Raw genomic sequence first — 27,143 nt, 5'->3', positions numbered from 1 at the left:
CCGATTTTGCAGGTTTTCCTACTTACAAAGCATGTAGTGGTCTGTAATTTTCATCATAGGTACACTTCAACTGTGAGAGATGGAATCTAAAACAAAAATCCAGAAAATCACATTGTATGATTTTAAGTAATTAATTTGCATTTTATTGCATGACATAAGTATTTGATCACCTACCAACCAGTAAGAATTCCGGCTCTCACAGACCTGTTAGTTTTTCTTTCAGAAGCCCTCCTGTTCTCCACTCATTACCTGTATTAACTGCACCTCTTTGAACTTGTTACCTGTATAAAAGACACCTGTCCACACACTCAATCAAAAGACACCTCTCCACAATGGCCAAGACCAGAGAGCTGTGTAAGGACATCAGGGATAAAATTGTAGACCTGCACAAGGCTGGGATGGGCTACAGGACAATAGGCAAGCAGCTTGGTGAGAAGGCAACAACTGTTGGCGCAATTATTAGAAAATGGAAGAAGTTCAAGATGACGGTCAATCACCCTCGGTCTGGGGCTCCATGCAAGATCTCACCTCGTGGGGCATCAATGATCATGAGGAAGGTGAGGGATCAGCCCAGAACTACACGGCAGGACCTGGTCAATGACCTGAAGAGAGCTGGGACCACAGTCTCAAAGAAAACCATTAGAAACACACTACGCCGTCGTGGATTAAAATCCTGCAGCGCGCGCAAGGTCCCCCTGCTGAAGCCAGCGCATGTCCAGGCCCGTCTGAAGTTTGCCAATGACCATCTGGATGATCCAGAGGAGGAATGGGAGAAGGTCATGTGTTCTTGATGAGACAAAAATATAGCTTTTTGGTCTAAACTCCACTCGCCGTGTTTGGAGGAAAAAGAAGGATGAGTACAACCCCAAGAACACCATCCCAACCGTGAAGCATGGAGGTGGAAACATCATTCTTTGGGGATGATTTTCTGCAAAGGGGACAGGACGACTGCATCGTATTGAGGGGAGAATGGATGGGGCCATGTATCGTGAGATCTTGGCCAACAACCTCCTTCCCTCAGTAAGAGCATTGAAGATGGGTCGTGGCTGGGTCTTCCAGCATGACAACGACCCGAAACACACAGCCAGGGCAACTAAGGAGTGGCTCCGTAAGAAGCATCTCAAAGTCCTGGAGTGGCCTAGCCAGTCTCCAGACCTGAACCCAATAGAAAATCTTTGGAGGGAGCTGAAAGTCCGTATTGCCCAGCGACAGCCCCAAAACCTGAAGGATCTGGAGAAGGTCTGTATGGAGGAGTGGGCCAAAATCCCTGCTGCAGTGTGTGCAAACCTGGTTTAAGACCTACAGGAAACGTATGATCTCTGTAATTGCAAACAAAGGTTTCTGTACCAAATATTAAGTTCTGCTTTTCTGATGTATCAAATACTAATGTCATGCAATAAAATGCAAATTAATTACTTAAAAATCATACAATGTGATTTTCTGGATTTTTGTTTTAGATTCCGTCTCTCACAGTTGAAGTGTACCAATGATAAAAATGACAGACCTCTACATGCTTTGTAAGTAGGAAAACCTGCAAAATTGGCAGTGTATCAAATACTTGTTCTCCCCACTGTAGATAGATAGATACAGTGGGGGAAAGAAGTATTTAGTCAGCCACCAATTGTGCATGTTCTCCCACTTAAAAAGATGAGAGAGGCCTGTAATTTTCATCGTAGATACATGTCAACTATGACAGACAAATTGAGAAAAAGAAATCCAGAAAATCACATTGTAGGATTTTTAATGAATTTATTTGCAAATTATGGTGGAAAATAAGTATTTGGTCACCTACAAACAAGCAAGATTTCTGGCTCTCACAGACCTGTAACTTCTTCTTTAAGAGGCTCCTCTGTCCTCCTCTGTATTAATGGCACCTGTTTGAACTTGTTATCAGTATAAAAGACACCTGTCCACAACCTCAAACAGTCACACTCCAAACTCCACTATGGCCAAGACAAAAGAGCTGTCAAAGGACACCAGAAACAAAATTGTAGACCTGCACCAGGCTGGGAAGACTGAATCTGCAATAGGTAAGCAGCTTGGTTTGAAGAAATGAACTGTGGGAGCAATTATTAGGAAATGGAAGACATACAAGACCACTGATAATCTCCCTCGATCTGGGGCTCCACGCAAGATCTCACCCCGTGGGGTCAAAATGATCACAAGAAGGGTGAGCAAAAATCCCAGAACCACACGGGGGTACCTAGTGAATGACCTGCAGAGAGCTGGGACCAAAGTAACAAAGCCTACCATCAGTAACACACTACGTCGCCAGGGACTCAAATCCTGCAGTTCCAGACGTGTCCCCCTGCTTAAGCCAGTACATGTCCAGGCCCGTCTGAAGTTTGCTAGAGTGCATTTGGATGATCCAGAAGAGGATTGGGAGAATGTCATATGGTCAGATGAAACCGAAACTCAACTTTTTGGTTAAAACTTTTGGTAAAAACTCAATGCTGAGTTGCATCCAAATAACACCATACCTACTGTGAAGCATGGGGGTGGAAACATCATGCTTTGGGGCTGTTTTTCTGCAAAGGGACCAGAACGACTGATCCGTGTAAAGGAAAGAATGAATGGGTCCATGTATCGTGAGATTTTGAGTGAAAACCTCCTTCCATCAGCAAGAGCATTGAAGATGAAACGTGGCTGGGTCTTTCAGCATGACAATGATCCCAAACACACCGCCCGGGCAACGAAGGAGTGGCTTCGTAAGAAGCATTTCAAGGTCCTGGAGTGGCCTAGCCAGTCTCCAGATCTCAACCCCATAGAAAATCTTTGGAGGGAGTTGAAAGTCCGTGTTGCCCAGCGACAGCCCCAAAACATCACTGCTCTAGAGGAGATCTGCATGGAGGAATGGGCCAAAATACCAGCAACAGTGTGTGAAAACCTTGTGAAGACTTACAGAAAACGTTTGACCTGTGTCATTGCCAACAAAGGGTATATAACAAAGTATTGAGAAACTTTTGTTATTGACCAAATACTTATTTTCCACCATAAATTGCAAATAAATTCATTAAAAATCCTACAATGTGATTTTCTGGATTTTTTTCCTCTCATTTTGTCTGTCATAGTTGACGTGTACCTATGATGAAAATTACAGGCCTCTCTCATCTTTTTAAGTGGGAGAACTTGCACAATTGGTGGCTGACTAAATACTTTTCCCCCCCACTGTAGATAGATAAGTAGTGATTGGAAGCCACAGCTGTGTGAATCTGTCCCTGTGTTGAGGATGTAGCCGGAGCACAATAAGAGAACACAAACAGGTCTCTGAGAAACAGATGTGACATATCACCGCTACTGCGCAACCTTATGAAACAGACCCGGGATTCTCTCTCTCTCTCTCTCTCTCTCTCTCTCTCTCTCTCTCTCTCTCTCTCTCTCTCTCTCTCTCTCTCTCTCTCTCTCTCTCTCTCTCTCTCTCTCTCTCTACTACATAAACTAATATATAGTATTTGTGTTGTACATTGTTTGCATTGCTATTACAGCCCTGCCTGCTTTATTATGAGAATCAACTGTGTCTTATCAGTGTTTTTCCCGGTGGCTGGTTAGCTATGCAGGCCGTGTGATGACTGCTTATGTAAATATGATCCAGCTGCCTATCTGTCCCTGCAGGGGACATGCAGTTTGTTTGTTAGTTAGGGGGGCATCTCAATAGTCTAGAATGGCTTCCTCGCCTAATCTTCTCACCTTCATCTTCACTGATCAAACCTAGCCAATGTGGAAGGAATATGGTGGATGCCTATTATATCTACAATTTGCATTCACCAGACCAGTTGTTTCATGTCAATGCAGTTGAAGGAAAGAAGATAAGGAGAGTAGGCTATTTTAGAGTACTGAGAATTGTGTTCTAGAACCAGTAAGAGAGAATCATCATGAATGAAGTTGAGCACAGGAGAAATCTCTGGTGCCAGAATTGTATCTATAACGAACCCAAGTTGAGTTGACTTTCTGTTTTATAAAACATGCATTTCACATTAAAGGAGAATGGCATGTTGCAGTATAGAAGTGCCTCTCACTTGTCTTTAAGAAACTTTCCCAACCAGCGATATACTTCCTCATGCTCGTTCAGCAGTTATAGGGGCAGAGATAAAACGCTCAAAAAACACCCAGTACTGTACGTCCTTTTAGAAACGGCAATGCTCTCAGTATAGTGATGCAGGTCTTTAGATGTACACTTGTACACATGAAATTGTGTCATTCCGAACTTTATACGCAACATTATGTTCCATTTTGTGGGACTCAAGCGATACTTCTTTCCGTGTGTGCATGCTACATGGAGAAACAGCACAGCTGGATAGGGGGAACCGCTCAAGTCTCACAAAATGGAACATAACGTTGCGGATAAAGTTCGGGATGACACAATTTAATGTGTACAAAAACTAAAGACCTGCATCACTATACTGAGAACGTTGTTGTTTCTAAAAAGACGTATTTGGATGTTTTTGGAGCCTTTGTTCATGTTTTATCGCTGGAACTGTAACTGCTGAATGAACACGAGGAAGTATATCTCTGGTGGGGTACGTTTCTCAAAAACAAGGGAGATGGAAAAAAAAGTGTCTGGACATTTCTATAACATGCCATTTACTTCAAAAACATTGATTTGGTTCAAATTAAGTGAACCTCTCCTTTAAAGACACACAGTAAACTCATGAACCCATCAGAGTTCATACAGACAGAGGAGACAGCTGTTGCTTAGCAGGTCTTGTTGTACTGATAGCTGCCTATGTCATCATCCTGTCTATATTTCCTCTGTTGATGCCTCTTATGACTATTCCTTCATTATCCCGTAATTCATTTCTTCCATCCTTCCTCCCCTCCGCTGCTCCCAGTAACACCACTGACTCATCACATCATCCACTCTCTGGCTGCCATGATAGACAACCTTTGGACCAGGAACATCAGAGCTGATGACATCACATTCATATATCCATCAGTCAGGTAACCAATGAGTACCAAGACAGTACACGGCCTGAGGGCCTGACAAGCCTGACATACAGTACAGTAACACCTGCTGTACACCTGATAACATCAATATAATCCAAAAGGGGCTTCAGCCTGTCACTGACTACTTTTATCCATGGGTGGATCTCAATGTTACCATAGAGTGCAATAAGCTCTATACTGTGTACTGGAGATGTTCAGATGACCATAAACACAACAAGGGCAGGTTTGACAGACCAACATGGAACAGGCCCATATTGCTAGTACAGACAGCCCTTATGGCCATCCTACAGAGCTACAGTTTATATAGGAGTTATATACTGTATTGTATTCAGCTGTGGATCACCAGGGCTCTGTTTGATCAGTGTGTGTGTGTGTGTGTGTGTGTGTGTGTGTGTGTGTGTGTGTGTGTGTGTGTGTGTGTGTGTGTGTGTGTGTGTGTGTGTGTGTGTGTGTATGTGTGTGTGTATGTCTATGTGTGTCTGACCTGTCTCTGGTCCAGTCTCTCTATAGTGGCGTTAGCCCCGTATGCGTGGCAGGACTCTACAGTGTAGTCAGAGCTGATACCCAGCACAGAGCATGAGTCCCCACACGACCCATCAGCCACCACGATCACACGCGGCCAATCAGAACCCGGGATCTTCCGCAGGTACTCCTCTGTGAACTGATAAACAGGAAGAACAGATCGAGAAAGAGAGAGAGAGGGTGAATTGATGACCAATTGAGAGACATAAACATTACACATATTTATAGCCTCCCTTTCACCTTCCACACATCTCTTTCTCTCTCTGTCCTTCTTTCTGTCTGAACAAACAGGCTCATCCTTAAAGTGGTATGACATCATCAGAGACATACCAGTCATACAGCTTAGAGGATCACACTTACACCCCTGTCCATGTGCCCTCGAGCAAGGTACTTAACCCTAATTGCTCCAGGGTTGCCGTTGATAAAGGCTGACCCTGGCCGTAACCCCACTCTCCGAGGGGGAGTTGGGATATGTAAAAAAACATGCGTAATACACACTTGTACATGTGTGAAATAGGACAAATATAAGCACCCACCTAATTATTATTATGATGATGATGACTATTGTTATTATTATTATTATTATCTAATATACCAAACAATAACAGACAAAACGCATGGTTAACTCCTGATATGGAGCCCTACGTTTGAGACAACTTTGTGTCTCTGTGTGTATGTGTGTGCTTGCGTAGGTGCAGCTGTGCATGTGTCTGTGTCCAGCCGGCTCTTATGTCCTGGTTTGTTTAGGTACTGGTTCATGTCTGTGATAAGGCTAAGTGTCCAGAGCCATAGAGCAGGGTAGTGATCTGGTGTAAACACTACTACACACACACAGTGTCATGTTCAGATAACTGTTGATTAATACAAATACAAAAGATTGTTAGTTTATACAGAATAAATACCTGATAAAAGGAATAGAGGAATGAATAATACAGATAGAAAATAATAGTCATAGATGGAGAGAGAGAGAGAGAGAGAGAGAGAGAGAGAGAGAGAGAGAGAGAGAGAGAGAGAGAGAGAGAGTGCGTGGGAGTGTGAGAGAGAGTGTGTGTCAGAGATTGTATATATAAATGGATAAATCCATCGATCACTTGACACCATTCATTCTTATGTGAAGACTCAATAGCGCATTTAAAGCCAAGGACGTTTTTAGCTTGCTAAGATGGCGTCTCATGGAGACATAACATGCGCAGTTTGAACTAGTCCAGGAAGTGATGTTGCAGGCTAGCTCAGTGCTTCCCCCTCTTATTGAGGATCTCAAGTTGAAGGCCAACCGGGGTACTGCAGGCTACTGGTAGAATCTAAATTATCCTTATAACTTCTTCTGTGTGCGATTTTAAAATAAATCGGTTCAAGGACATATACATTGCATTCGGAAAGTATTCAACACCTTGACTTTTTCCACATTTTGTTACGTTACAGCCTTTTTTCTAAATTGATTAAATAGTTTTTTTTTTCCTTCATCAATCTACACACAATAACCCATAATGACAAAGCAAAAACAGGTTTTGAGAAATTTGTAGAAATGTAAAAAACTGAAATATTACATTTACATAAGTATTCAGACCCTTTACTCAGTACTTTGTTGAAGCACCTTTGGCAGCAATTACAGCCTCGAGTCTTCTTGTGTATGACTCTACAAGCTTAGCACACCTGTATTTGGGGAGTTTCTCCCATTTTTCTCTCCAGATCCTCTCAAGCTCTGTAAGGTTGGATGGGGAGCGTTGCTGCACAGCTATTTTCAGGTCTCTCCAGAGATGTTCGATCAGGTTCAAGTCCGGGCTCTGGCTGGGCCACTCAAGGACATTCAGAGACTTGTCCAGAAGCCACTCCTGTGTTGTCTTGATTGTGTGCTAAGGGTCCTTGTCTTGTTGGAAGGTGAACATTTGCCCCCAGTCTGAGGTCCATAGCATTCTGGAGCAGGTTTTCATCAAGGATCTCTCTGTACTTTTCTCCGTTCATCTTTGCCTTGATCCTGACTAGTCTCCCAGTCCCTGCCAAAAAATATCCCCACAGCATGATGCTGCCACCACCATGCTTCACCGTAGGGATGGTGCCAGGTTTCCTCCAGACGTGACGCTTGGCATTCAGGCCAAAGAGTTCAATCTTGGTTTCATCAGACCAGAGAATCTTGTTTCTCATGGTCTGAGAGTCTTTATGTGCCCTTTGGCAAACTCCAAGCGGGCTGTCGTGCCTTTTACTGAGGAGTGGCTTCCGTCTGGCCACTCTACCATAAAGGCCTGATTGGTGGAGTGCTGCAGAGATGGTTGTCCTTCTGGAAAGTTCCCCCATCTCCACAGAGGAACTCTAGAGCTCTGTCAGAGAGACCATCGGGTTTTGGTCACCTCCCTGACCAAGGCCCTTCTCCCCCTATTGCTCAATTTGGCCGGGCAGCCAGCTCTAGGAAGAGTCTTGGTGGTTCCAAACTTCTTCATTTAATAATGATGGAGGCCACTGTGTTCTTGGGGACCTTCAATGCTGCAGACATTTTTTGGTACCCTTCACCAGATCTGTGCCTCGACACAATCCTGTCTCGGAGCTCTACGGACAATTCCTTCAACCTCATGACTTGTTTTTTGCTCTGACATGCACTGTCAACTGTTGGACCTTATGTAGACAGGTGTGTGCCTTTCCAAATCATGTCCAATCAATTGAATGTACCACAGCTGGACACTTTTTCATTATGGGGTATTGTGTGTAGATTGATGAGGAAATTTTAGAATAAGGCTGTAACGTAACAAAATGTGGAAAAAGTCAAGGGGTCTGAATACTTTCCAAAGGCACTGTATACTAAAGTATGTGGACACCCCTTCAAATGAGTAGATTTGACTATTTCAGCCACACCCATTGCTGACAGGTGTATAAAATCGAGCACACAGCCATGCTATCTCCATAAGGAGACATTGGTAGTAGAATGGCCTTACTGAAGAGCTCAGTGACTTTCAACGTGGTACCGTCATAGGATGCCACCTTTCCAACAAGTCAGTTCGTCAAATTTCTGCCCTGCGAAAGCTGCCCCGGTCAACTGTAAGTGCTGTTATTGTGAAGTGGAAACGTCTAGGAGCAACAACGGCTCAGCCGCAAAGTGGTAGCCACACAAGCTCACAGAATGGGACCAACGAGTGCTGAAGCACATAGTGCGTAAAAATCGTCGGTGCTCGGTTGCAACACTCACTACGGTGCTCGGTTCCAACACTCACTACAGAGTTCCAAAGTGCCTCTGGAAGCAACGTCAGCACAAGAACTGTTCGTCGGGAGCTTCATGAAATGGGTTTCCATGGCCGAGCAGCCTCAGACAACCTTAAGATCATCATACGTAATAACAAGCGTCGGCTGGAGTGGTGTAAAGCTTGCCTCCATTGGACTCTGGAGCAGTGGAAACGCTTTCTTTGGAGTGATGAATCATGCTTCACCATCCGGCAGTCCGACGGACGAATCTGGGTTTGGCGGATGCCAGGAGAACGCTACCTGCCCCAATGCATAGTACCAACTGTAAAGTTTGGTGGAGGAGGAATAATGGTCTGGGGCTGTTTTTCATGGTTCGGTCTAGGCCCTTTAGTTCCAGTGAAGGGAAATCTTAATGGTACAGCATACAATGACATTCTAGACGACAATTCTGTGCTTCCAACTTTGTGGCAACAGTTTGGGGAAGGCCGTTTCCTGTTTCAGCATGACAATGCCCCCGTGCACAAAGCTAGGTCCATACAGAAATGGTTTGTCGAGATCGATGTGGAAGAACTTGACTGGCCTGCTCAGAGCCCTGACCTCAACCCTATCGAACACCTTTGGGATGAATTGGAACGCTGACTGCGAGCCAGGCCTAATCGCCCAACATCTGTGCCCAACCTCATTAATGCTCTTGTGGCTGAATGGAAGCAAGTCCCCGCAGCAATGTTCCAACATCTGGTGAAAAGCCTTCCAAGAAGAGTGGAGGCTGTTATAGCATTAAAGGGGGGACCAACTCCATATTAATGCCCATGATTTTGGAATGATATGTTTGAAGAGCAGGTGTCCAAATACTTTTGGTCATATAGTGTACATCTGGTGTAATAGAAGCAAGTATTGGCACCATGATTGTCTTAGAATTTTTTGTTTATTTACATGAATATTGCCCAAGAATATTGCCATTTTCCCATTCACTATAATGGGGGATCCTGCTTTTCTGAAAACAACAGCCTGCAGAACCACGGTCGGCCTTGAACTTCTTTGGCTTCAATGAGAGGGAGAAGTCATTCTCCCCTGGTGTGTGAACAACATTAAATTCAATAAGGTTTAAGCCAGTGATGGCTGAGACTCAAGGCTAAAACGTGTTTAATCCATTCAGACTACAGAGAACAGGTGATTTAAAAGCCCTGTCATTCATTCACAGATCACACAGCCTTGGACTAAACCAATAATCAAACACTTTGTCCTGTCTAATACAATGGCTATGGATGGGAGGCTTCAGAATTGGCAATGTTTTTTAATGAGGCAGAACTTTGTTCCGATCAAAGATATGCTTTACCTTGACGTTCATCTGATTTAATGCATAAACATGGAGTGAGTCACCGGATGGCCAGCAAGGCAGCAGGGAGAGGAGGGTGAACCACGGGTGGACAGCGCTCATCCTCAAGGGCTGCACTTTCCACTGGCTCTCATTCCTACCTTTAATCACTACGTTCATCCACCTCTGGCCTGCTAGCCCCCCTACCTCTACGGAAGCACAGTTCCCGCTCAGCCCAGTCAAAGCTATTCGCTGCTCTGGCACCCCAATGGTGGAACAAGCTCCCCCACGACGCCAGGACAGCGGAGTCACTGACCACCTTCCAGAGACACTTGAAACCCTACCTCTTTAAGGAATACCTGGAATAGTATAACAGTAATCCTTCTACCCCCCCTCCCCCACCCACCCATAAAAAGAAAAGAAAAGGGGGTGGTTGTCCCACTGGCTATCCTAAGTTGAATGCACCAATTTGTAAGTCGCTCTGGATAAGAGTGTCTGCTAAATGACCTAAATGTAAATGTAATCAGAAACGGATTAACCAATGGGGATTATTATTGCCATGGCAATAGGTACTGATTTAATCATTACAAATGTCATGAAGTGATCAGAAAGCACTGGTGTGAACTGAGAAACTCTGGCCAGCCAGCCAACAGTAAGACCTTTAGGGCAGTGATCCTCAACACTGCTCCTTGAGAGCTGCAGACTGCATGTTTTTGTTCCAGTTCAGCAGTAAAACACCTGATTCAGCTAATCAAGGGGACAACGATCAGTTGATTAACTGAATCAGGTGTGATGACACTAAGCTGGGACAAAAACCTGCAATCCTACTGTGGCTCTAGTGGAGCAGGACTGAGGGTCTATGCCTTTCAGAATAGAGAGCCTGAGGACACATATTTTCCAGGTTATGTTATGTCAGCTGATAAGCCCTGCTTTAGTGAATGTGATCATCATTTTGCCATTATATAATGCTGTAATGCAGAGAAAGGGTGATTTTTGCAATGAGTGGTACAGTAATCTGCATCAGATCAAATTTACCAGTGACTCTTTACAACCAACTATGCATCAGATGTGTATCTATCAGGTGGTGATGTATAGTCACTGAATCTCAGGCTATTCTATAGAACAACATGGTGGTTGGCTACATTTTAATGATCCTAAATACATACAAAATGTGGAAATAGTCAATGGGTCAGAATACTTTCCGAATGCACTGTATAACAGTATATACATTACCAACCAAACGTTTGGACACACCTACTCATTCAAGGGTTTTTCTTTATTTTTACATTTTTTTACATTGTAGAATAATAGTGAAGACATCAACATCATGAAATAATACATATGGAATCATGTAGTAACCAAAACAGTGGGCCCCGTGTAGCTCAGTTGGTAGAGCATGGTGCTTGCAACGCCAGGGTTGTGGGTTCAATTCCCACGGGGGGGCCAGTATGAAAAAATGCACTCACTAACTGTAAGTCGCTCTGGATAAGAGCGTCTGCTAAATGACGTAAATGTAAACAAATCAAAATATATTTGAGATTCTTCAAATAGCCACCCTTTGCCTTGATGACAGCTTTGCACACTCTTGGCATTCTCCCAACCAGCTTCATGAGGTAGTCACCTGGAATGCATTTCAATTAACAGGTGTGCTTTCTTAAAAGTTAATTTGTGGAATTTCTTTCCTTCTTGTGGCGGGTGATTTCGGACAGAGTCAGGCATAGGACGGTAAATCACAGAATATATAGTTTAATCAGGAACATAGCGGTACGCAACAATGGGTAATACACTCCAGCGCTGTAAATACAGCGCACTGGAGAAAACAAGGCACACGGGTGAATATCCCAGCGATACAAATACAAAGTAGCTCCACTGAGCTATAATACCTCCATAATAAACAATCACACACAAAGACAAGGGGGCAGAGGGAACACTTATACAGGTACTGATGAGGGGATATGAACCAGGTGTGTGTAATAAACAAGACAAAACAAATGGAATGATGAGATGAGGAGCGGCAGTGGCTAGAAGGCCGGTGACGACAAACGCTGGAAGACTGCCCGAACAAGGAGGGGAGGCAGCTTTGGAGGAAGTCGTGACACTTCTTAATGCGTTTGAGCCAATCAGTTGTATTGTGACAAGGTAGGGGGGTATACAGAAGATAGCCCTATTTGGTCAAATACCAAGTCCATATTATGGCAAGAACAGCTCAAATTAGCAAAGAGAAACGACAGTCCATCATTACTTTAAGACATGAAGGTCAGTCAATACAGAACATTTAAAGAACATTTTAAGTTTCTTCAAGTGCAGTCACAAAAACCATCAAGCACTATGATGAAATTGGCTCTCATGAAGACCACCACAGGAATGGAAGACCCAGAGTTACCTCTGATGCAGAGGATAAGTTTATTAGAAATACCAGCCTCAGAAATTGCAGTCCAAATAAATGCTTCACAGAGTTCAAGTCACAGACACATCTCAACATCAACTGTTCAGAGGGGACTGTGTGAATCAGGCCTTCATGGTCGAATTGCTGCAAAGAAACCACTACTAAAGGACACCAATAAGAATAAGAGACCTGCTTGGGCCAAGAAACACGACCAATGGACATTAGACCGGTGGAAATTTGTCCTTTGGTCTGGAGTCCAAATTGGAGATTTTTGGTTCCAACCGCCGTGTCTTTGTGAGACGCGGTGTGGGTGAACGGATGATCTCTGCATGTGTAGTTCCCACCGTAAAGCATGGAGGAGGAGGTGTTATGGTGTGGGGGTGATTTGCTGGAGACACTGTCTGTGATTTATTTAGAATTCAAGGCACACTTAAACAGCATTCTGCAGCGATACGCCATCCCATCTGGTTTGGGCTTAGTGGGAGTATCATTTGTTTTTCAGCAGGACAATGACCCAACACACCTCAAGGCTGTGTAAGGGCTATTTGACCACGAAGGAGAGTGATGGAGGGCTGCATCAGATGACCTGGCCTCCACAATCCCCCGACCTCAACCCAATTGAGATGGTTCGGGATGAGTCGGAAGGCAGAGTGAAGGAAAAACAGCCAACAAGTGCTCAGCATACAGTGCCTTGCAAAAGTATTCATCCCCCTTGACGTTTTTCCTATTTTGTTGCATTACAACCTGTAATTTAAATGGATTTTTATTTGGATTTCATGTAATGGACATACACAAAATAGTCCAAATTGGTGAAGTGAAATGAAAAAAATTACTTGTTTCAAAAAATTCAAAAAAATAAACAACGGAAAAGTGGTGTGTGCATATGTATTCACCCCCTTTGCTATGAAGCCCCTAAATAAGATCTGGTGCAACCAATTACCTTCAGAAGTCACATAATTAGTTAAATAGAGTCCACCTGTGTGCAATCTAAGTGTCACATGATCTCAGTATACATATACCTGTTCTGAAAGGCCACAGAGTCTGCAACACCACTAAGCAAGGAGCACCACCAAGCAAGCTGCACCATGAAGACCAAGGAGCTCTCCAAACAGGTCAGGGACAAAGTTGGGGAGAAGTACAGATCAGGGTTGGGTTACAAAAAAATATCAGAAACTTTGAACATCCCACGGAGCACCATTAAATATTTTATTAAAAAATTTAACGAATATTGCACCACAACAAACCTGCCAAGAGAGGGCCGCCCACCAAAACTCACAGACCAGGCAAGGAGGGCATTAATCAGAGAGGCAACAAAGAGACCAAAGATAACCCTGAAGGAGCTGCAAAGCTCCACAGCGGAGATTGGAGTATCTGTCCATAGGACCACTTTAAGCCGTACACTCCACAGAGCTGGGCTTTACGGAAGAGTGGCCAGAAAAAAGCCATTGCTTAAAGAAGAAAATAAGCAAACACGTTTGGTGTTCGCCAAAAGGCATGTGGGAGAGTCCCCAAACATATGGAAGAAGGTACTCTGGTCAGATGAGACTAAAATTGAGCTTTTTGGCCATCAAGGAAAACGCTATGTCTGGCGCAAACCCAACACCTCTCATCACCCAGAGAACACAATCCCCACATCGAAGCATGGTGGTGGAAGCATCATGCTGTAGGGATGTTTTTCATCGACAGGGACTGGGAAACTGGTCAGAATTGAAGGAATGATGGATGGCGCTAAATACAGGGAAATTGTTGAGGGAAACCTGTTTCAGTCTTCCAGAGATTTGAGACTGGGACAGAGGTTCACCTTCCAGTAGGACAATGACCCTAAGCATACTGCTAAAGCAACACTCGAGTGGTTTAAGGGGAAACATTTAAATGTAGGTATGTCCAAACTTTTGACTGGTAGTGTGTGTGTGTTTATATATATATATATATATATATATATATATATATATATATATATATATATATATATATATATATATATATATATATATATACACACACACACATACATACACACACACACACACACACTGCTCAAAAAAATTAATGAATGAAATAATCTTATTAAATACTTTTTTCTTTACATAGTTGAATGTGCTGACAACAAAATCACACAAAAATGATCAATGGAAATCAAATGTATCAACCCATGGAGGTCTGGATTTGGAGTCACCCTCAAAATTAAAGTGGAAAACCACACTACAGGCTGATCCAACGTTGATGTAATGTCCTTAAAACAAGTCAAAATGAGGCTCAGTAGTGTGTGTGGCCTCCACGTGCCTATGTGACCTCCCTACAACGCCTGGGCATGCTCCTGATGAGGTGGCGGATGGTCTCCTGAGGGATCTCCTCCCAGACCTGGACTAAAGCATCCGCCAACTCCTGGACAGTCTGTGGTGCAACGTGGCGTTGGTGGATGGAGCGAGACATGATGTCCCAGATGTGCTCAATTGGATTCAGGTCTGGGGAACGGGCGGGCCAGTCCATAGCATCAATGCCTTCCTCTTGCAGGAACTGCTGACACACTCCAGCCACATGAGGTCTAGCATTGTCTTGCATTGGGAGGAACCCAGGGCCAACCGCACCAGCATATGGTCTCACAAGGGGTCTGAGGATCTCATCTCGGTACCTAATGGCAGTCAGGCTACCTCTGGCGAGCACATGGAGGGCTGTGCGGCCCCCCAAAGAAATGCCACCCCACACCATGATTGACCCACCGCCAAACCGGTCATGCTGGAGGATGTTGCAGGCAGCAGAACGTTCTCCACGGCGTCTCCAGACTCTGTCACGTCTGTCACATGTGCTCAGTGTGAACCTGCTTTCATCTGTGAAGAGCACAGGGCGCCAGTGGCGAATTTGCCAATCTTGGTGTTCTCTGGCAAATGCCAAACGTCCTGCATGGTGTTGGGCTGTAAGCACAACCCCCACCTGTGGACGTTGGGCCCTCATACCACCCTCATGGAGTCTGTTTCTGACCGTTTGAGCAGACACATGCACATTTGTGGCCTGCTGGAGGTCATTTTGCAGGGCTCTGGCAGTGCTCCTCCTGCTCCTCCTTGCACAAAGGCGGAGGTAGTGGTCCTGCTGCTGGGTTGTTGCCCTCCTACGGCCTCCTCCACGTCTCCTGATGTACTGGCCTGTCTCCTGGTAGCGCCTCCATGCTCTGGACACTACGCTGACAGACACAACAAACCTTCTTGCCACAGCTCGCATTGATGTGCCATCCTGGATGAGCTGCACTACCTGAGCCACTTGTGTGGGTTGTAGACTCCGTCTCATGCTACCACTAGAGTGAAAGCACCGCCAGCATTCAAAAGTGACCAAAAAATCAGCCAGGAAGCATAGGAACTGAGAAGTGGTCTGTGGTCACCACCAGCAGAACCACTTCTTTATTGGGGGTGTCTTGCTAATTGCCTATAATTTCCACCTGTTGTCTATACCATTTGCACAACAGCATGTGAAATTTATTGTCAATCAGTGTTGCTTCCTAAGTGGACAGTTTGATTTCACAGAAGTGTGATTGACTTGGAGTTACATTGTGTTGTTTAAGTGTTCCCTTTATTTATTTGAGCAGTGTATATAGTACCAGTCAAAAGTTTGGACATACCTACTCATTCAGAGGTTTTTTGTTTATTTTTACAACTTTCTATATTGTAGAATAATAGTGAAGACATCAAAGCTATTAAATAACACATATGGAATCACGTAGTAACCAAAAAAGTGTTAAACAAATCTAAATATATTTTATATTTCAGATTCTTTATAATTTCGAGAACTTTGAGTTTCTTCAAATGCAGTCGCAAAAATCATCAAGCGCTATGATGAAACTGTCTCTCATAATGACCGCCACAGGAAAGGAAGACCCAGAGTTACCTCTGCTGCAGAGGATAAGTTCATTAGAGTTAACTGCACCTCAGATTGCAGCCCAAATAAATGCTTCACAGAGTTCAAGAAACAGGCACATCTCAACATCAACTGTTCAGAGGAGACTGCGTGAATCAGGCCTTCATGGTCGAATTGCTGCAAAGAAACCACTACTAATGTCACGGTTTCGGCCGAGGCTGCTCCTCCTCCTGGTTCGGGCAGGCTTCGGCGGTCGTCGTCCCCGGAGTACTAGCTGCCACCGATCTATGTTTCATGTTCGTTTGGTTTGGTCTTAATGTTGTACACCTATGTCTAGTTAGTCCTCGTTAGTGTTCTATTTAGTTCTCGTTGTGTGTGTCTGTGTTTGTGTGTGATTGCGCCTCTGTTACGTGTTGGAGCTACATTTATTTTGTCGCCTGTGTGCGCCTGGTATTCGCCTTCAGGCTTATTGTGCTTTTGTTTGTGTGAATTTAGCACTAAAGCCTTTGAACTGAGCCTCTGCGTCCTGCGCCTGATTCCTACACCACACCCACCTTCAGCACCTTATGACAGAATCACACACCAAAATGGAATCAGCAGGATCGGCAGAGACGCCTGTGTCGCTCGAGGAGCATATCCGTGGACAAGATGGCCAGATTCGACAACTGGAGACCGCTCTACAGGAGGTCATCTACACCTTGCACCGATGGGTGGCCAGCCGGGTACCCACACCTCCACCTATCCTGCCCACCCCATCGGTCGGTCCACCAGTCCTAGGTTCGGAACCCAGGGGGATTCGGCTCTCGCTCCCGAGGGCGTATGACGGAACAGCTGCCGGGTGTCAGGGGTTCCTCCTGCAGGTGGAGCTCTACCTGGCCACTGTACACCCGGTGCCCTCGGGATACGAGAGCGTTTCCGCCCTCATCTCCTGTCTCACGGGCAAGGCGTTGGAGTGGGCTAACGCCGAGTGGAGGAGAATGGACGCCAACACCGTGACCTACGCAGAGTTCTCCCGCCGCTTCAAGGCCGTGTTCGACCATCCACCTGAGGGCAAAGCGGCGGGGAGCGTCTAGTCCAGTTGAGACAGGGGAGGAGGAGCGCGCAGGCGTTCGCTCTAGAGTACCGGACTCTAGCGGCTGATGCAGGGTGGAATGAGCGGGCTCTCATCGACCATTTTCGATGTAACCTACGAGAGGACGTTCAACGTGAGTTGGCCTGCAGGGATACCCATCTTACATTCGACCAGTTGGTCGATATGTCCATCCGTCTGGACACCCTGCTGGCCACCCGTGGACGTCCCGAGGGGAGTCCGTCCATTCCGCCCTCCGGCGCCTCCGAGCCGAGCCCTATGGAGCTCGGGGGTGCCGGCGCTAGAGAACGGAGTAGGAGGAGCCCGAGGGGGCCTGTCTCCTGCACCAAGTGCGGTCGTGGAGGGCACACTGCGGCCAGGTGCTGGGGAGGGTTCTCCGGGGAGAAGACAACAGGCCACGCACTGGGGGGCCTCCCAGGTGAGTAGACGTCCCACTTACCCAGAGCTTTCTGTTGCGCACTTTTGTATACATGTGTGTTTTCCACAGGTTGCACCTCATTCCCAGCATAAGGCGCTCGTAGATTCAGGCGCAGCTGGGAATTTTGTTGATCGGAAGTTTTGTTTTGAGTTAGGGATCCCTCTCCTACCTGTTCACAAACCTTTTCCCGTTCATGCCTTAGATAGCCGTCCGTTGGGGTCGGGGTTGATCAGGGGAGATCACAGCGCCACTTCGGATGTGTGCGCAGGGGGTCATGAGGAGACTATACAGCTGTATCTGATCGACTCTCCTGCGTACCCAGTGGTGCTGGGGATTCCTGGTTAAGCACCCACAACCCTGCTATTTCGTGGCAACAGAGGGCTCTCGATGGGTGGTCTGCTCAGTGCGAGGGCGATGTCTGGGTGTTTCCGTGGGGGCGACTTCGGTGGAGAGTCCAAACCAAATGCCCGCACTGCACATTCCGCCTGAATATGGGGATTTAGCTCTCGTGTTTAGCAAAACTAGGGCGACGCAGTTGCCTCCTCATAGACAGGGGGATTGTGCGATTGATCTCCAGGCAGGAGCAGCGCTCCCCACGGAGCCACGTGTATCCTTTGTCTCAAGAGGAGAGAAAAGCTATGGAGACTTACATAGCCGAATCTTTGAGACAGGGATACATTCGGCCCTCCACTTCTCCCGCCTCCTCGAGTTTCTTTTTTGTGAAAAAGAAGGATGGAGGGTTGCGCCCGTGCATCGATTACCGTGGTCTCAATCAGATTACTGTGAAATACAGTTATCCACTCCCTCTGATTGCGACCATGACGGAGTCATTGCATGGAGCGCGGTTTTTCACAAAACTGGATCTCAGGAGCGCGTATAACTTGGTGCGCATTAGGGAGGGTGACGAATGGAAGACAGCGTTTAGTACCACGTCAGGTCATTTCGAATATCTCGTCATGCCATATGGGTTGATGAATGCTCCATCAGTCTTCCAATCCTTCGTAGATGAGATTTTCCGGGATATGCAGGGACAAGGGGTGGTCGTGTACATTGATGACATTCTGGTGTACTCGTCTACCCGAGCCGAGCATATAACCCTGGTGCGTCGTGTATTGAGGAGGCTGTTGGAGCACGACCTATATGTCAAGGCAGAGAAATGTCTGTTTTTCCAGGAGTCGGTCTCCTTTTTTGGGTTATCGGTTGTCCGCGTCAGGGGTGAGAATGGAGGTGGATCGTGTGTCCGCTGTGCGTAATTGGCAAACCCCAACTACTGTAAAAGAGGTGCAGCAGTTTTTGGGCTTTGCGAATTACTACCGGAGGTTTATCCGGGGTTTTGGACAGGTGGCAGCTCCCATCACGTCCCTTCTGAAGGGGGGTCGGTGCGACTGCAGTGGTCAGCCCGATGCGGACAGGGCCTTTAGGAGACTGAGGGACCTGTTTACGTCGGCTCCGGTGCTGGCGCATCCGGATCCCGCATTACCCTTTCAGGTTGAGGTAGACGCGTCTGAGGCTGGTATAGGGGCCGTTCTCTCTCAACGGTCCGGCACGCCACCTAAACTCCGCCCCTGTGCTTTTTACTCTAAGAAGCTCAGCCCGGCGGAGCGTAACTATGACGTTGGGGACAGGGAGCTGTTAGCTGTAGTTCAAGCCCTTAAGGTGTGGAGGCATTGGCTTGAGGGGGCTCAACACCCTTTCCTCATTTTGACTGACCATCGGAACCTGGAGTACATCCGGGCAGCGAGGAGACTGAACCCTCGCCAGGCTCGATGGAGTATGTTTCTCACCAGGTTCGTATTTAAAATCACGTACATCCCTGGGTCCCAGAATGGTAAGGCAGATGCGCTGTCCCGAGGCGGTATGACACGGAGGAGAGGTCCGTTGAGCCCACTCCCATACTACCGGAGTCGTTCCTTGTGGCACCGGTGGTGTGGGAGGTCGATTCCGAAATCGAGCGAGCGTGCGTGCACCGACCCCAGCCCTCCACAGTGTCCTGAGGGTCGGAGGTACGTTCCGCTCGAGATTCGGGATCGACTCATTTACTGGGCTCACACGTCACCCTCCTCTGGACATCCGGGTATCGGCCGGACAGTGCATTGCCTTAGCACTAAATACTGGTGGCCCACTTTGGCTAGGGATGTGAGGGTTTATGTCTCCTCCTGCTCGGTGTGCGCCCAGTGTAAGGCGCCCCGACATCTGCCCAGGGGTAAGTTACAGCCCTACCCGTTCCACAACGACCATGGTCCCACCTCTCGGTGGATTTTGTAACAGACCTTCCCCTCTCTCAGGGGAATACCACCATCCTGGTCGTTGTGGACCGTTTCTCTAAGGCCTGTCGTCTTCTCCCTATGTCGGGTCTTCCTACTGCCCTACAGACTGCTGAGGCCCTATTTACCCACGTCTTCCGGCATTACGGGGTCCCCGAGGATATAGTGTCTGATCGAGGCCCCCAGTTTACCTCCCGTGTTTGGAGAGCGTTCATGGAGCGTTTGGGGGTCTCGGTTAGCCTTACCTCGGGGTACCACCCGGAGAGTAACGGGCAGGTAGAACGAGTCAACCAGGATGTGGGTAGGTTTCTGAGGTCTTATTGCCAGGACCGGCCTGAGGAGTGGGCGCGTTACATTCCCTGGGCCGAGATGGCCCAGAATTCTCTCCGCCACTCCTCTACCAACCTAACCCCTTTCCAATGTGTATTAGGTTACCAGCCAGTTCTGGCACCGTGGCAGCAGAGCCAGATCGAGGCCCCTGCGGTGGATGATTGGATGAGGCGCTCGGAAGAGACGTGGAACGCTGCCCACGTCCACCTGCAGCGGGCCGTCCGTCGTCACAAGGCGAGCGCCGATCTCCACCGCAGTGAGGGGCCGGTGTACGCACCCGGAGATCGAGTCTGGCTCTCTACCAGAAACCTACCCCTCCGCCTGCCCTGCCGGAAGCTGGGTCGGCGGTTTGTAGGGGCCCTTTAAAGTCCTGAGAAGATTGAACGAGGTGTGTTATAAGTTACATCTACCTGTTGAATATAAGAATATTAACCCCTGCGTTCCATGTGTCTCTTCTCAGGCCGGTGGTAGCTGGTCCACTCCAGGACAATGAGATAGGAGAGACTCCTCCGCCCCCATTGGACATCGAGGGGGCTCCGGCGTACACCGTTCGGTCCATCTTGGACTCCAGACGCCGGATGGGGGGTCTCCAGTATCTCGTGGAGTGGGAGGGGTACGGCCCGGAGGAGCGGTGCTGGGTGCCGCGGATGGACATCCTAGACCCATCTCTCCTGTCGGAGTTCCACGGGACCATCCCGCGCGCCCTGCTCGCGTCCTCCTGGTTGTCCCCGAGGCCGGGGTCGGCGCACGGCTGGAGCCGCGCGTCAAGGGGGGGTACTGTCACGGTTTCGGCCGAGGCTGCTCCTCCTCCTGGTTCGGGCAGGCTTCGGCGGTCGTCGTCCCCGGAGTACTAGCTGCCACCGATCTATGTTTCATGTTCGTTTGGTTTGGTCTTAATGTTGTACACCTGTGTCTAGTTAGTCCTCGTTAGTGTTCTATTTAGTTCTCGTTGTGTGTGTCTGTGTTTGTGTGTGATTGCGCCTCTGTTACGTGTTGGAGCTACATTTTTCCCTCCAGTGTTTGGAGTGGTTTCTTTGCACATGTTTTGTGCGCAGTTTATTTTGTCGCCTGTGTGCGCCTGGTATTCGCCTTCAGGCTTATTGTGCTTTTGTTTGTGTGAATTTAGCACTAAAGCCTTTGAACTGAGCCTCTGCGTCCTGCGCCTGATTCCTACACCACACCCACCTTCAGCACCTTATGACAACTAAAGGACACCAATAAGAAGAAGAGACTTGCTTGGGCCAAGAAACACGAGCAAAGTATCCATTTTAGAACAAGGCTGTAAAGTAACAACATTTGGAAAAGGTCAAGGGGTCTGAATATTTTCCGAAGCACTGTATGTACAGATATACAGTACCAGTCAAAGTTTGGACACACCTACTCATTCAAGGGTTTTTCTTTATTCTTACTATTTTCTACATTGTAAAATAATAGTGAAGACATCAAAACTATGAAATAACTCATATGGAATCGTGTAGTAACCAAAGAAGTGTTAAACAATTCAAAATATATTTTAGATTCTTCAAAGTAGCCACCCTTTGCCTTGATGACAGCTTTGCACACTGTAGGCATTCTCTCAACCAGCTTCATGAGGTAGTCACCTGGAATGCATTTCAATTAACAGGTGTGCCTTGTTACTACATGATTCCATATGAGTTATTTCATAGTTTTGATGTCTTCACTATTATTCTACAATGTAGAAAATAGTTTTAAAAAAAAAGAAAAACCCTTGAATGAGTAGGTGTCCAAACTTTTGACTGATACTGTATATACAGTGAATAAAAATATAAACACAAGATGCAACAATTTCAAAGATTTCGCTGAGTGACAGTTCATATAAGGAAATCAGTCAATTTAAATGAATTAATTAGGCCCTAATCTATGGATTTCACATGACTGGAAAAACAGATACAGTGAGGGAAAAAAGTATTTGATCCCCTGCTGATTTTGTACGTATGCCCACTGACAAAGAAATGATCAGTCTATAATTTTAATGGTAGGTTTATTTGAACAGTGAGAGACAGAATAACAACAACAAAATCCAGAAAAACGTTTGTCAAAAATGTTATAAATTGATTTGCAATCTAATGAGGGAAATAAGTATTTGACCCCCTCTCAATCAGAAAGATTTCTGGCTCCCAGGTGTCTTTTATACAGGTAACGAGCTGAGATTAGGAGCACACTCTTAAAGGGAGTGCTCCTAATCTCAGCTTGTTACCTGTATAAAAGACACCTGTCCATAGAAGCAATCAATCAATCAGATTCCAAACTCTCCACCATGGCCAAGACCAAAGAGCTCTCCAAGGATGTCAGGGACAAGATTGTAGACCTACACAAGGCTGGAATGGGCTACAAGACCATCGTCAAGCAGCTTGGTGAGAAGGTGATAACAGTTGATGTGATTATTCGCAAATGGAAGAAACACAAAAGAACTGTCAATCTCCCTCGGCCTGGTGCTCCATACAAGATCTCACCTCGTGGAGTTGCAATGATCATGAGAACGGTGAGGAATCAACCCAGAACTACACAGGAGGATCTTGTCAATGATCTCAAGGCAGCTGGGACCATAGTCACCAAGAAAACAATTGGTAACACACTACGCCGTGAAGGACTGAAATCCTGCAGCGCCCGCAAGGTCCCCCTGCTCAAGAAAGCACATATACAGGCCCGTCTGAAGTTTGCCAATGAGCATCTGAATGATTCAGAGGAGAACTGGGTGAAAGTGTTGTGGTCAGATGAGACCAAAATCGAGCTCTTTGGCATCAACTCAACTCGCCGTGTTTGGAGGAGGAATGCTGCCTATGACCCCAAGAACACCATCCCCACCGTCAAACATGGAGGTGGAAACATTATGCTTTGGGGGTGTTTTTCTGCTAAGGGGACAGGACAACTTCACCGCATCAAAGGAACAATGGACGGGGCCATGTACCGTCAAATCTTGGGTGAGAACCTCCTTCCCTCAGCCAGGGCATTGAAAATGGGTCGTGGATGGGTATTCCAGCACGACAATGACCCAAAACACACGGCCAAGGCAACAAAGGAGTGGCTCAAGAAGAAGCACATTAAGGTCCTGGAGTGGCCTTAATCCCATAGAGGTCTCCAGACCTTAATCCCATAGAAAATCTGTGGAGGGAGCTGAAGGTTCGAGTTGCCAAACGTCAGCCTCGAAACCTTAATGACTTGGAGAAGATCTGCAAAGAGGAGTGGAACAAAATCCCTCCTGAGATGTGTGCAAACCTGGTGGCCAACTACAAGAAACGTCTGACCTCTGTGATTGCCAACAAGGGTTTTGCCACCAAGTACTGAGTAATGTTTTGCAGAGGGGTCAAATACTTATCTCCCTCATTAAAATGCAAATCAATTTATAACATTTTTGACATGCATTTTACTGGATTTTTTTGTTGTTATTCTGTCTCTCACTGTTCAAATAAACCTACCATTAAAATTATAGACTGATCATGTCTTTGTCAGTGGGCAAACGTACAAAATCAGCAGGGGATCAAATACTTTTTTCCCCTCACTGTATGCATCTGTTGGTTAAAGATACCTTTAAAAAAAAGTAGGGCTATGGATCAGAAAACCAGTCAGTATCAGATATGACCACCATTTGCCTCATGCAGCGTGACAAATCTCCTTTGCATAGAGTTGATCAGGCTGTTGATTGTGGCCTGTGGAATGTTGTCCCACTTCTATTTAATGGCTGTGCGAAGTTGCTGGATATTGGTGGGAACTGGAACACGCTGTCGTACACGTGTATCCAGAGCATCCCAAACATGCTCAATGGGTGACATGTCTGGTAAGTATGCAGGCCGTGGAAGAACTGGGACATTTTCAGCTTCCAGGAATTGTGTACAGATCCTAGCGACGTGGGGCTGTGCATTATCATGCTGAAACGTGAGGTGATGACGGCAGATGAATGACACGACAAAGGGCCTCAGGATCTCTTCACGGTATCGCTGTGCAATAAAATTGCCATCGATAAAATTGTATTGTGTTTGTTGTCAGTAGCTTATGCCTCCCCATACCATAACCCCACTGCCCACACGACGCCGTACACGCTGTCTGCCATCTGCCCGGTACAGTTGAAACACTGATTCATCCGCGAAGCGAAAACTTCTCCAGCGTGCCAGTGGCCATCGAAGGTGATTATTTGCCCACTTTTGTTGATTACCACGCTGAACTGTAGTCAGGTCAAGACCCAGTTGAGGACAACGAGCACGCAGATGAGCATCCCTGAGACGGTTTCTGACAGTTTGTGCTGAAATTCTTCAGTTGTGCAAACCCACAGTTTCATCAGCTGTCCGGGTGGCTTATCTCAGACCATCCCGCAGGTGAAGAAGCCGGATGTGGAGATCCTGGGCTGACGTGGTTACATTTGGTCTGCGGTTGTGAGGCCGGTTGGACGTACTGCCAAATTCTCTAAAACGATGTTGGAGGCGGCTTATGGTAGAGAAATGAACATTACATTCTCTGGCAACAGCTCTGGTGGACATTTCTGCAGTCAGCATGCCAATTGCATACTCTTAAAACTTGAGACATTTGTGGCATTGTGTTGTGTGACAAAACTGCACATTTTAGAGTGGACTTTTATTGCCCCCAGCACAATGATCATGCTGTTTAATCACCTTCTTGATATGCCACACATTTCAGGCAAAGGAGAAATGCTCACTAACAGGGCTGTAAACAAATTTGTGCACAGCATTTGAGAGAAATAAGCTTTTTGTGGGTATGGAACATTTCTGGGATCTTTTATTTCAGCTCATGAAACATGGGACCAACACTTTACATGTTGCGTTTATATTTTTGTTCAGTATATATATTCAATACAGCATGTTTTTTAGGACTGCAACCTATTCATGTGCAGAACATTTTGGGGGTTGATGCATGTCAGAGTGCGACCCTTTCCACCCCCCCAATGTGAAAAGTCGTTTAAAAATAAAAACATGTTCAGAAATAAATGGAAAGAGATGTAGTGTACCTTGGTTCCCAGCTGAACCTTGATTTCCACCTTCTGTCTCTTCTGCTCCAGAATGCTGAGCAGGTACTCTTGAAACACTCCTATCTTGGTGAAGAAGTGCTCGTTGTGCCAGCAGCCCTCCATGTTATCAAAGTCCACCCCCAGTTTGAGCAAGAACTCCACGCTGCGCGGATCCAGGGCGATCTGCTGGGGGCGGCAGAGCAGCGCCGTGCGGTACCTCTCATCCAGCAGCGTGAGCTTCAGCACCTTCCCCGAGCGAACAGCGACTAGCGCGGCCGTCAGCCCCACGGGACCCGAGCCCACTATTAGAACCGAGATCCGGGCCCGCCATTGCCTGATCCCGTCCAGGCTCACTTTGACCACCACGTAAAACACCACGGCCACCAGAGTGCTGAGCGCGGTGTCGTAGGCTAGAGCCCGGTACTGTTCCTCTGTGTTCTCGTTGTTGATGCTGTTGACTCCGGTGTTCTCCGTCTGCAGCCCGTCCATGCTGTGGCTAGATATGAGCATTGATAACGTAGACTTGTTGGAGGCAGAGAGAGCTTTCCCATATACACACTGTCACGTTACTGTCGCCTTGGCCAGTGCTCTCCAACAGAGAGAGAAACGCAGCGTCTCTCTACACAGACGCATGCCACGCAACGAGACCAGCTGCGACCAAACACACCTTCTCTTCTCTTCTTCCGCAAGTACAGTTACCGTTGGGTAGACGTCCAGGCATCACACTGTTGTGCAGAAATGATTCAATCAGTTGCGATGTATTTCAGAGCCATAAAACAAAATAACTGACCCAAAAAGCAAAACTGCTGGCTTTACCGTCTATCTCCAGCAGCTATAAGTGTAGCAATTACACGTTAACGGGCGCCGGGCGGCACGCGCACCTGTCCTGTGGTCACAATCATATCCTGCAACGAGTTCAGAGGTCATAAACTCAAAAGAGTCCAGTTTCACCCGAGTCTTAAAAAATAAATCCGTTTGAATAGGGTCTAATTGACTTTGACTAAGTGAGTGAATGTGTAAGCTATTTTCAAAGTCAAAAATGCATTTAATTATTATTGACCATCTGGCCAGTGGCCACATTGCTTCCAGCCCTCTATGTGACCTGCTGCAACACTAACTGCAGTCTGTCTGCAGGTCTGGACACTCAGCTCTGGGTTTATTTCAGGGACTATTGATTCTCTATGTCTAAAACCAGGCAAGTCGATTAGCTCCGACCTCTATCTCTCTCTCTATCTCTCTCTCTCTCTGTAATGACATGGCTGTAACCTAAAACACCATCAGTGTATATTGTGGCTGACCTCCCCGGTAGAGAGATGGCAGTGTCACTGTGATAGCTTAACCCCAGGGGACTGCTCAGCTGCAGAGACAGGCTGGATGACAAAAGTACAGTAACTCAGCAGCACTCTTCTCTTGCAGAGGAGAGGCTGTATGTGGCTGTTCCTTATCATGGGACTTGTTCCTTATTAGGGCCTAATTGAAATACATGTTTTATCCAGAATTCATACAAATGAAATGTACATTTAAAAGGATTGTGCATCTCCTTTCCTCCCATCTCCTCTCCTCCCTGCTATGCTATGCTCCTAGAAAGCATGCTGCAGAGTATGTACCATGGAGATGGGAGAGCTGTTGTTATGTGGAAATAAATACAAATGATACAGTCGAAAGGGAAAGAGCTCAAGAGAAATTATCACACAAAACACAGCAAATACAGTCTCTCTCTCTCCCTCTCTGTCTACCTCACTCTCTCTTTCTCTGGATTTAATGCTACTTTATATTCAATACATTCCTTCTAAAATAAAACAAAATCATTTGTCTATTATATCACTGCTAAATTAAGTGTCAGTGAAGTAAATATGCTCTCCTCTCCTTCACGTTTCATTCT

General features: G+C 46.5%; 1 protein-coding gene across 2 annotated transcripts in view; it reads right to left on the bottom strand.

The window, feature by feature from the left end:
- Nucleotides 1-26,217, bottom strand: part of si:dkey-234i14.6 — a 47,430-nt gene extending 21,213 nt beyond the window's left edge. The window contains exons 1-2 of one of the 2 annotated variants that reach the window (XM_041836600.1): nucleotides 25,262-26,217; nucleotides 5,429-5,605 (exon numbers count right to left, since the gene is read on the bottom strand). In XM_041836600.1, the coding sequence (XP_041692534.1) occupies nucleotides 5,429-5,605; nucleotides 25,262-25,771 (687 nt within the window). In that variant the 5' untranslated portion in view covers nucleotides 25,772-26,217. The remainder of the gene's footprint in view (nucleotides 1-5,428; nucleotides 5,606-25,261) is intronic. The other variant, XM_041836602.1, reaches the window with a different exon arrangement.
- Between the last annotated feature and the right edge of the window lie 926 nt (nucleotides 26,218-27,143).

Source organism: Coregonus clupeaformis, chromosome 19 (assembly GCF_020615455.1).
Source record: "Coregonus clupeaformis isolate EN_2021a chromosome 19, ASM2061545v1, whole genome shotgun sequence".
Classification (NCBI taxonomy): Eukaryota; Metazoa; Chordata; class Actinopteri; order Salmoniformes; family Salmonidae; genus Coregonus; species Coregonus clupeaformis.
This window is presented reverse-complemented; position numbering and strand designations above follow the sequence as displayed.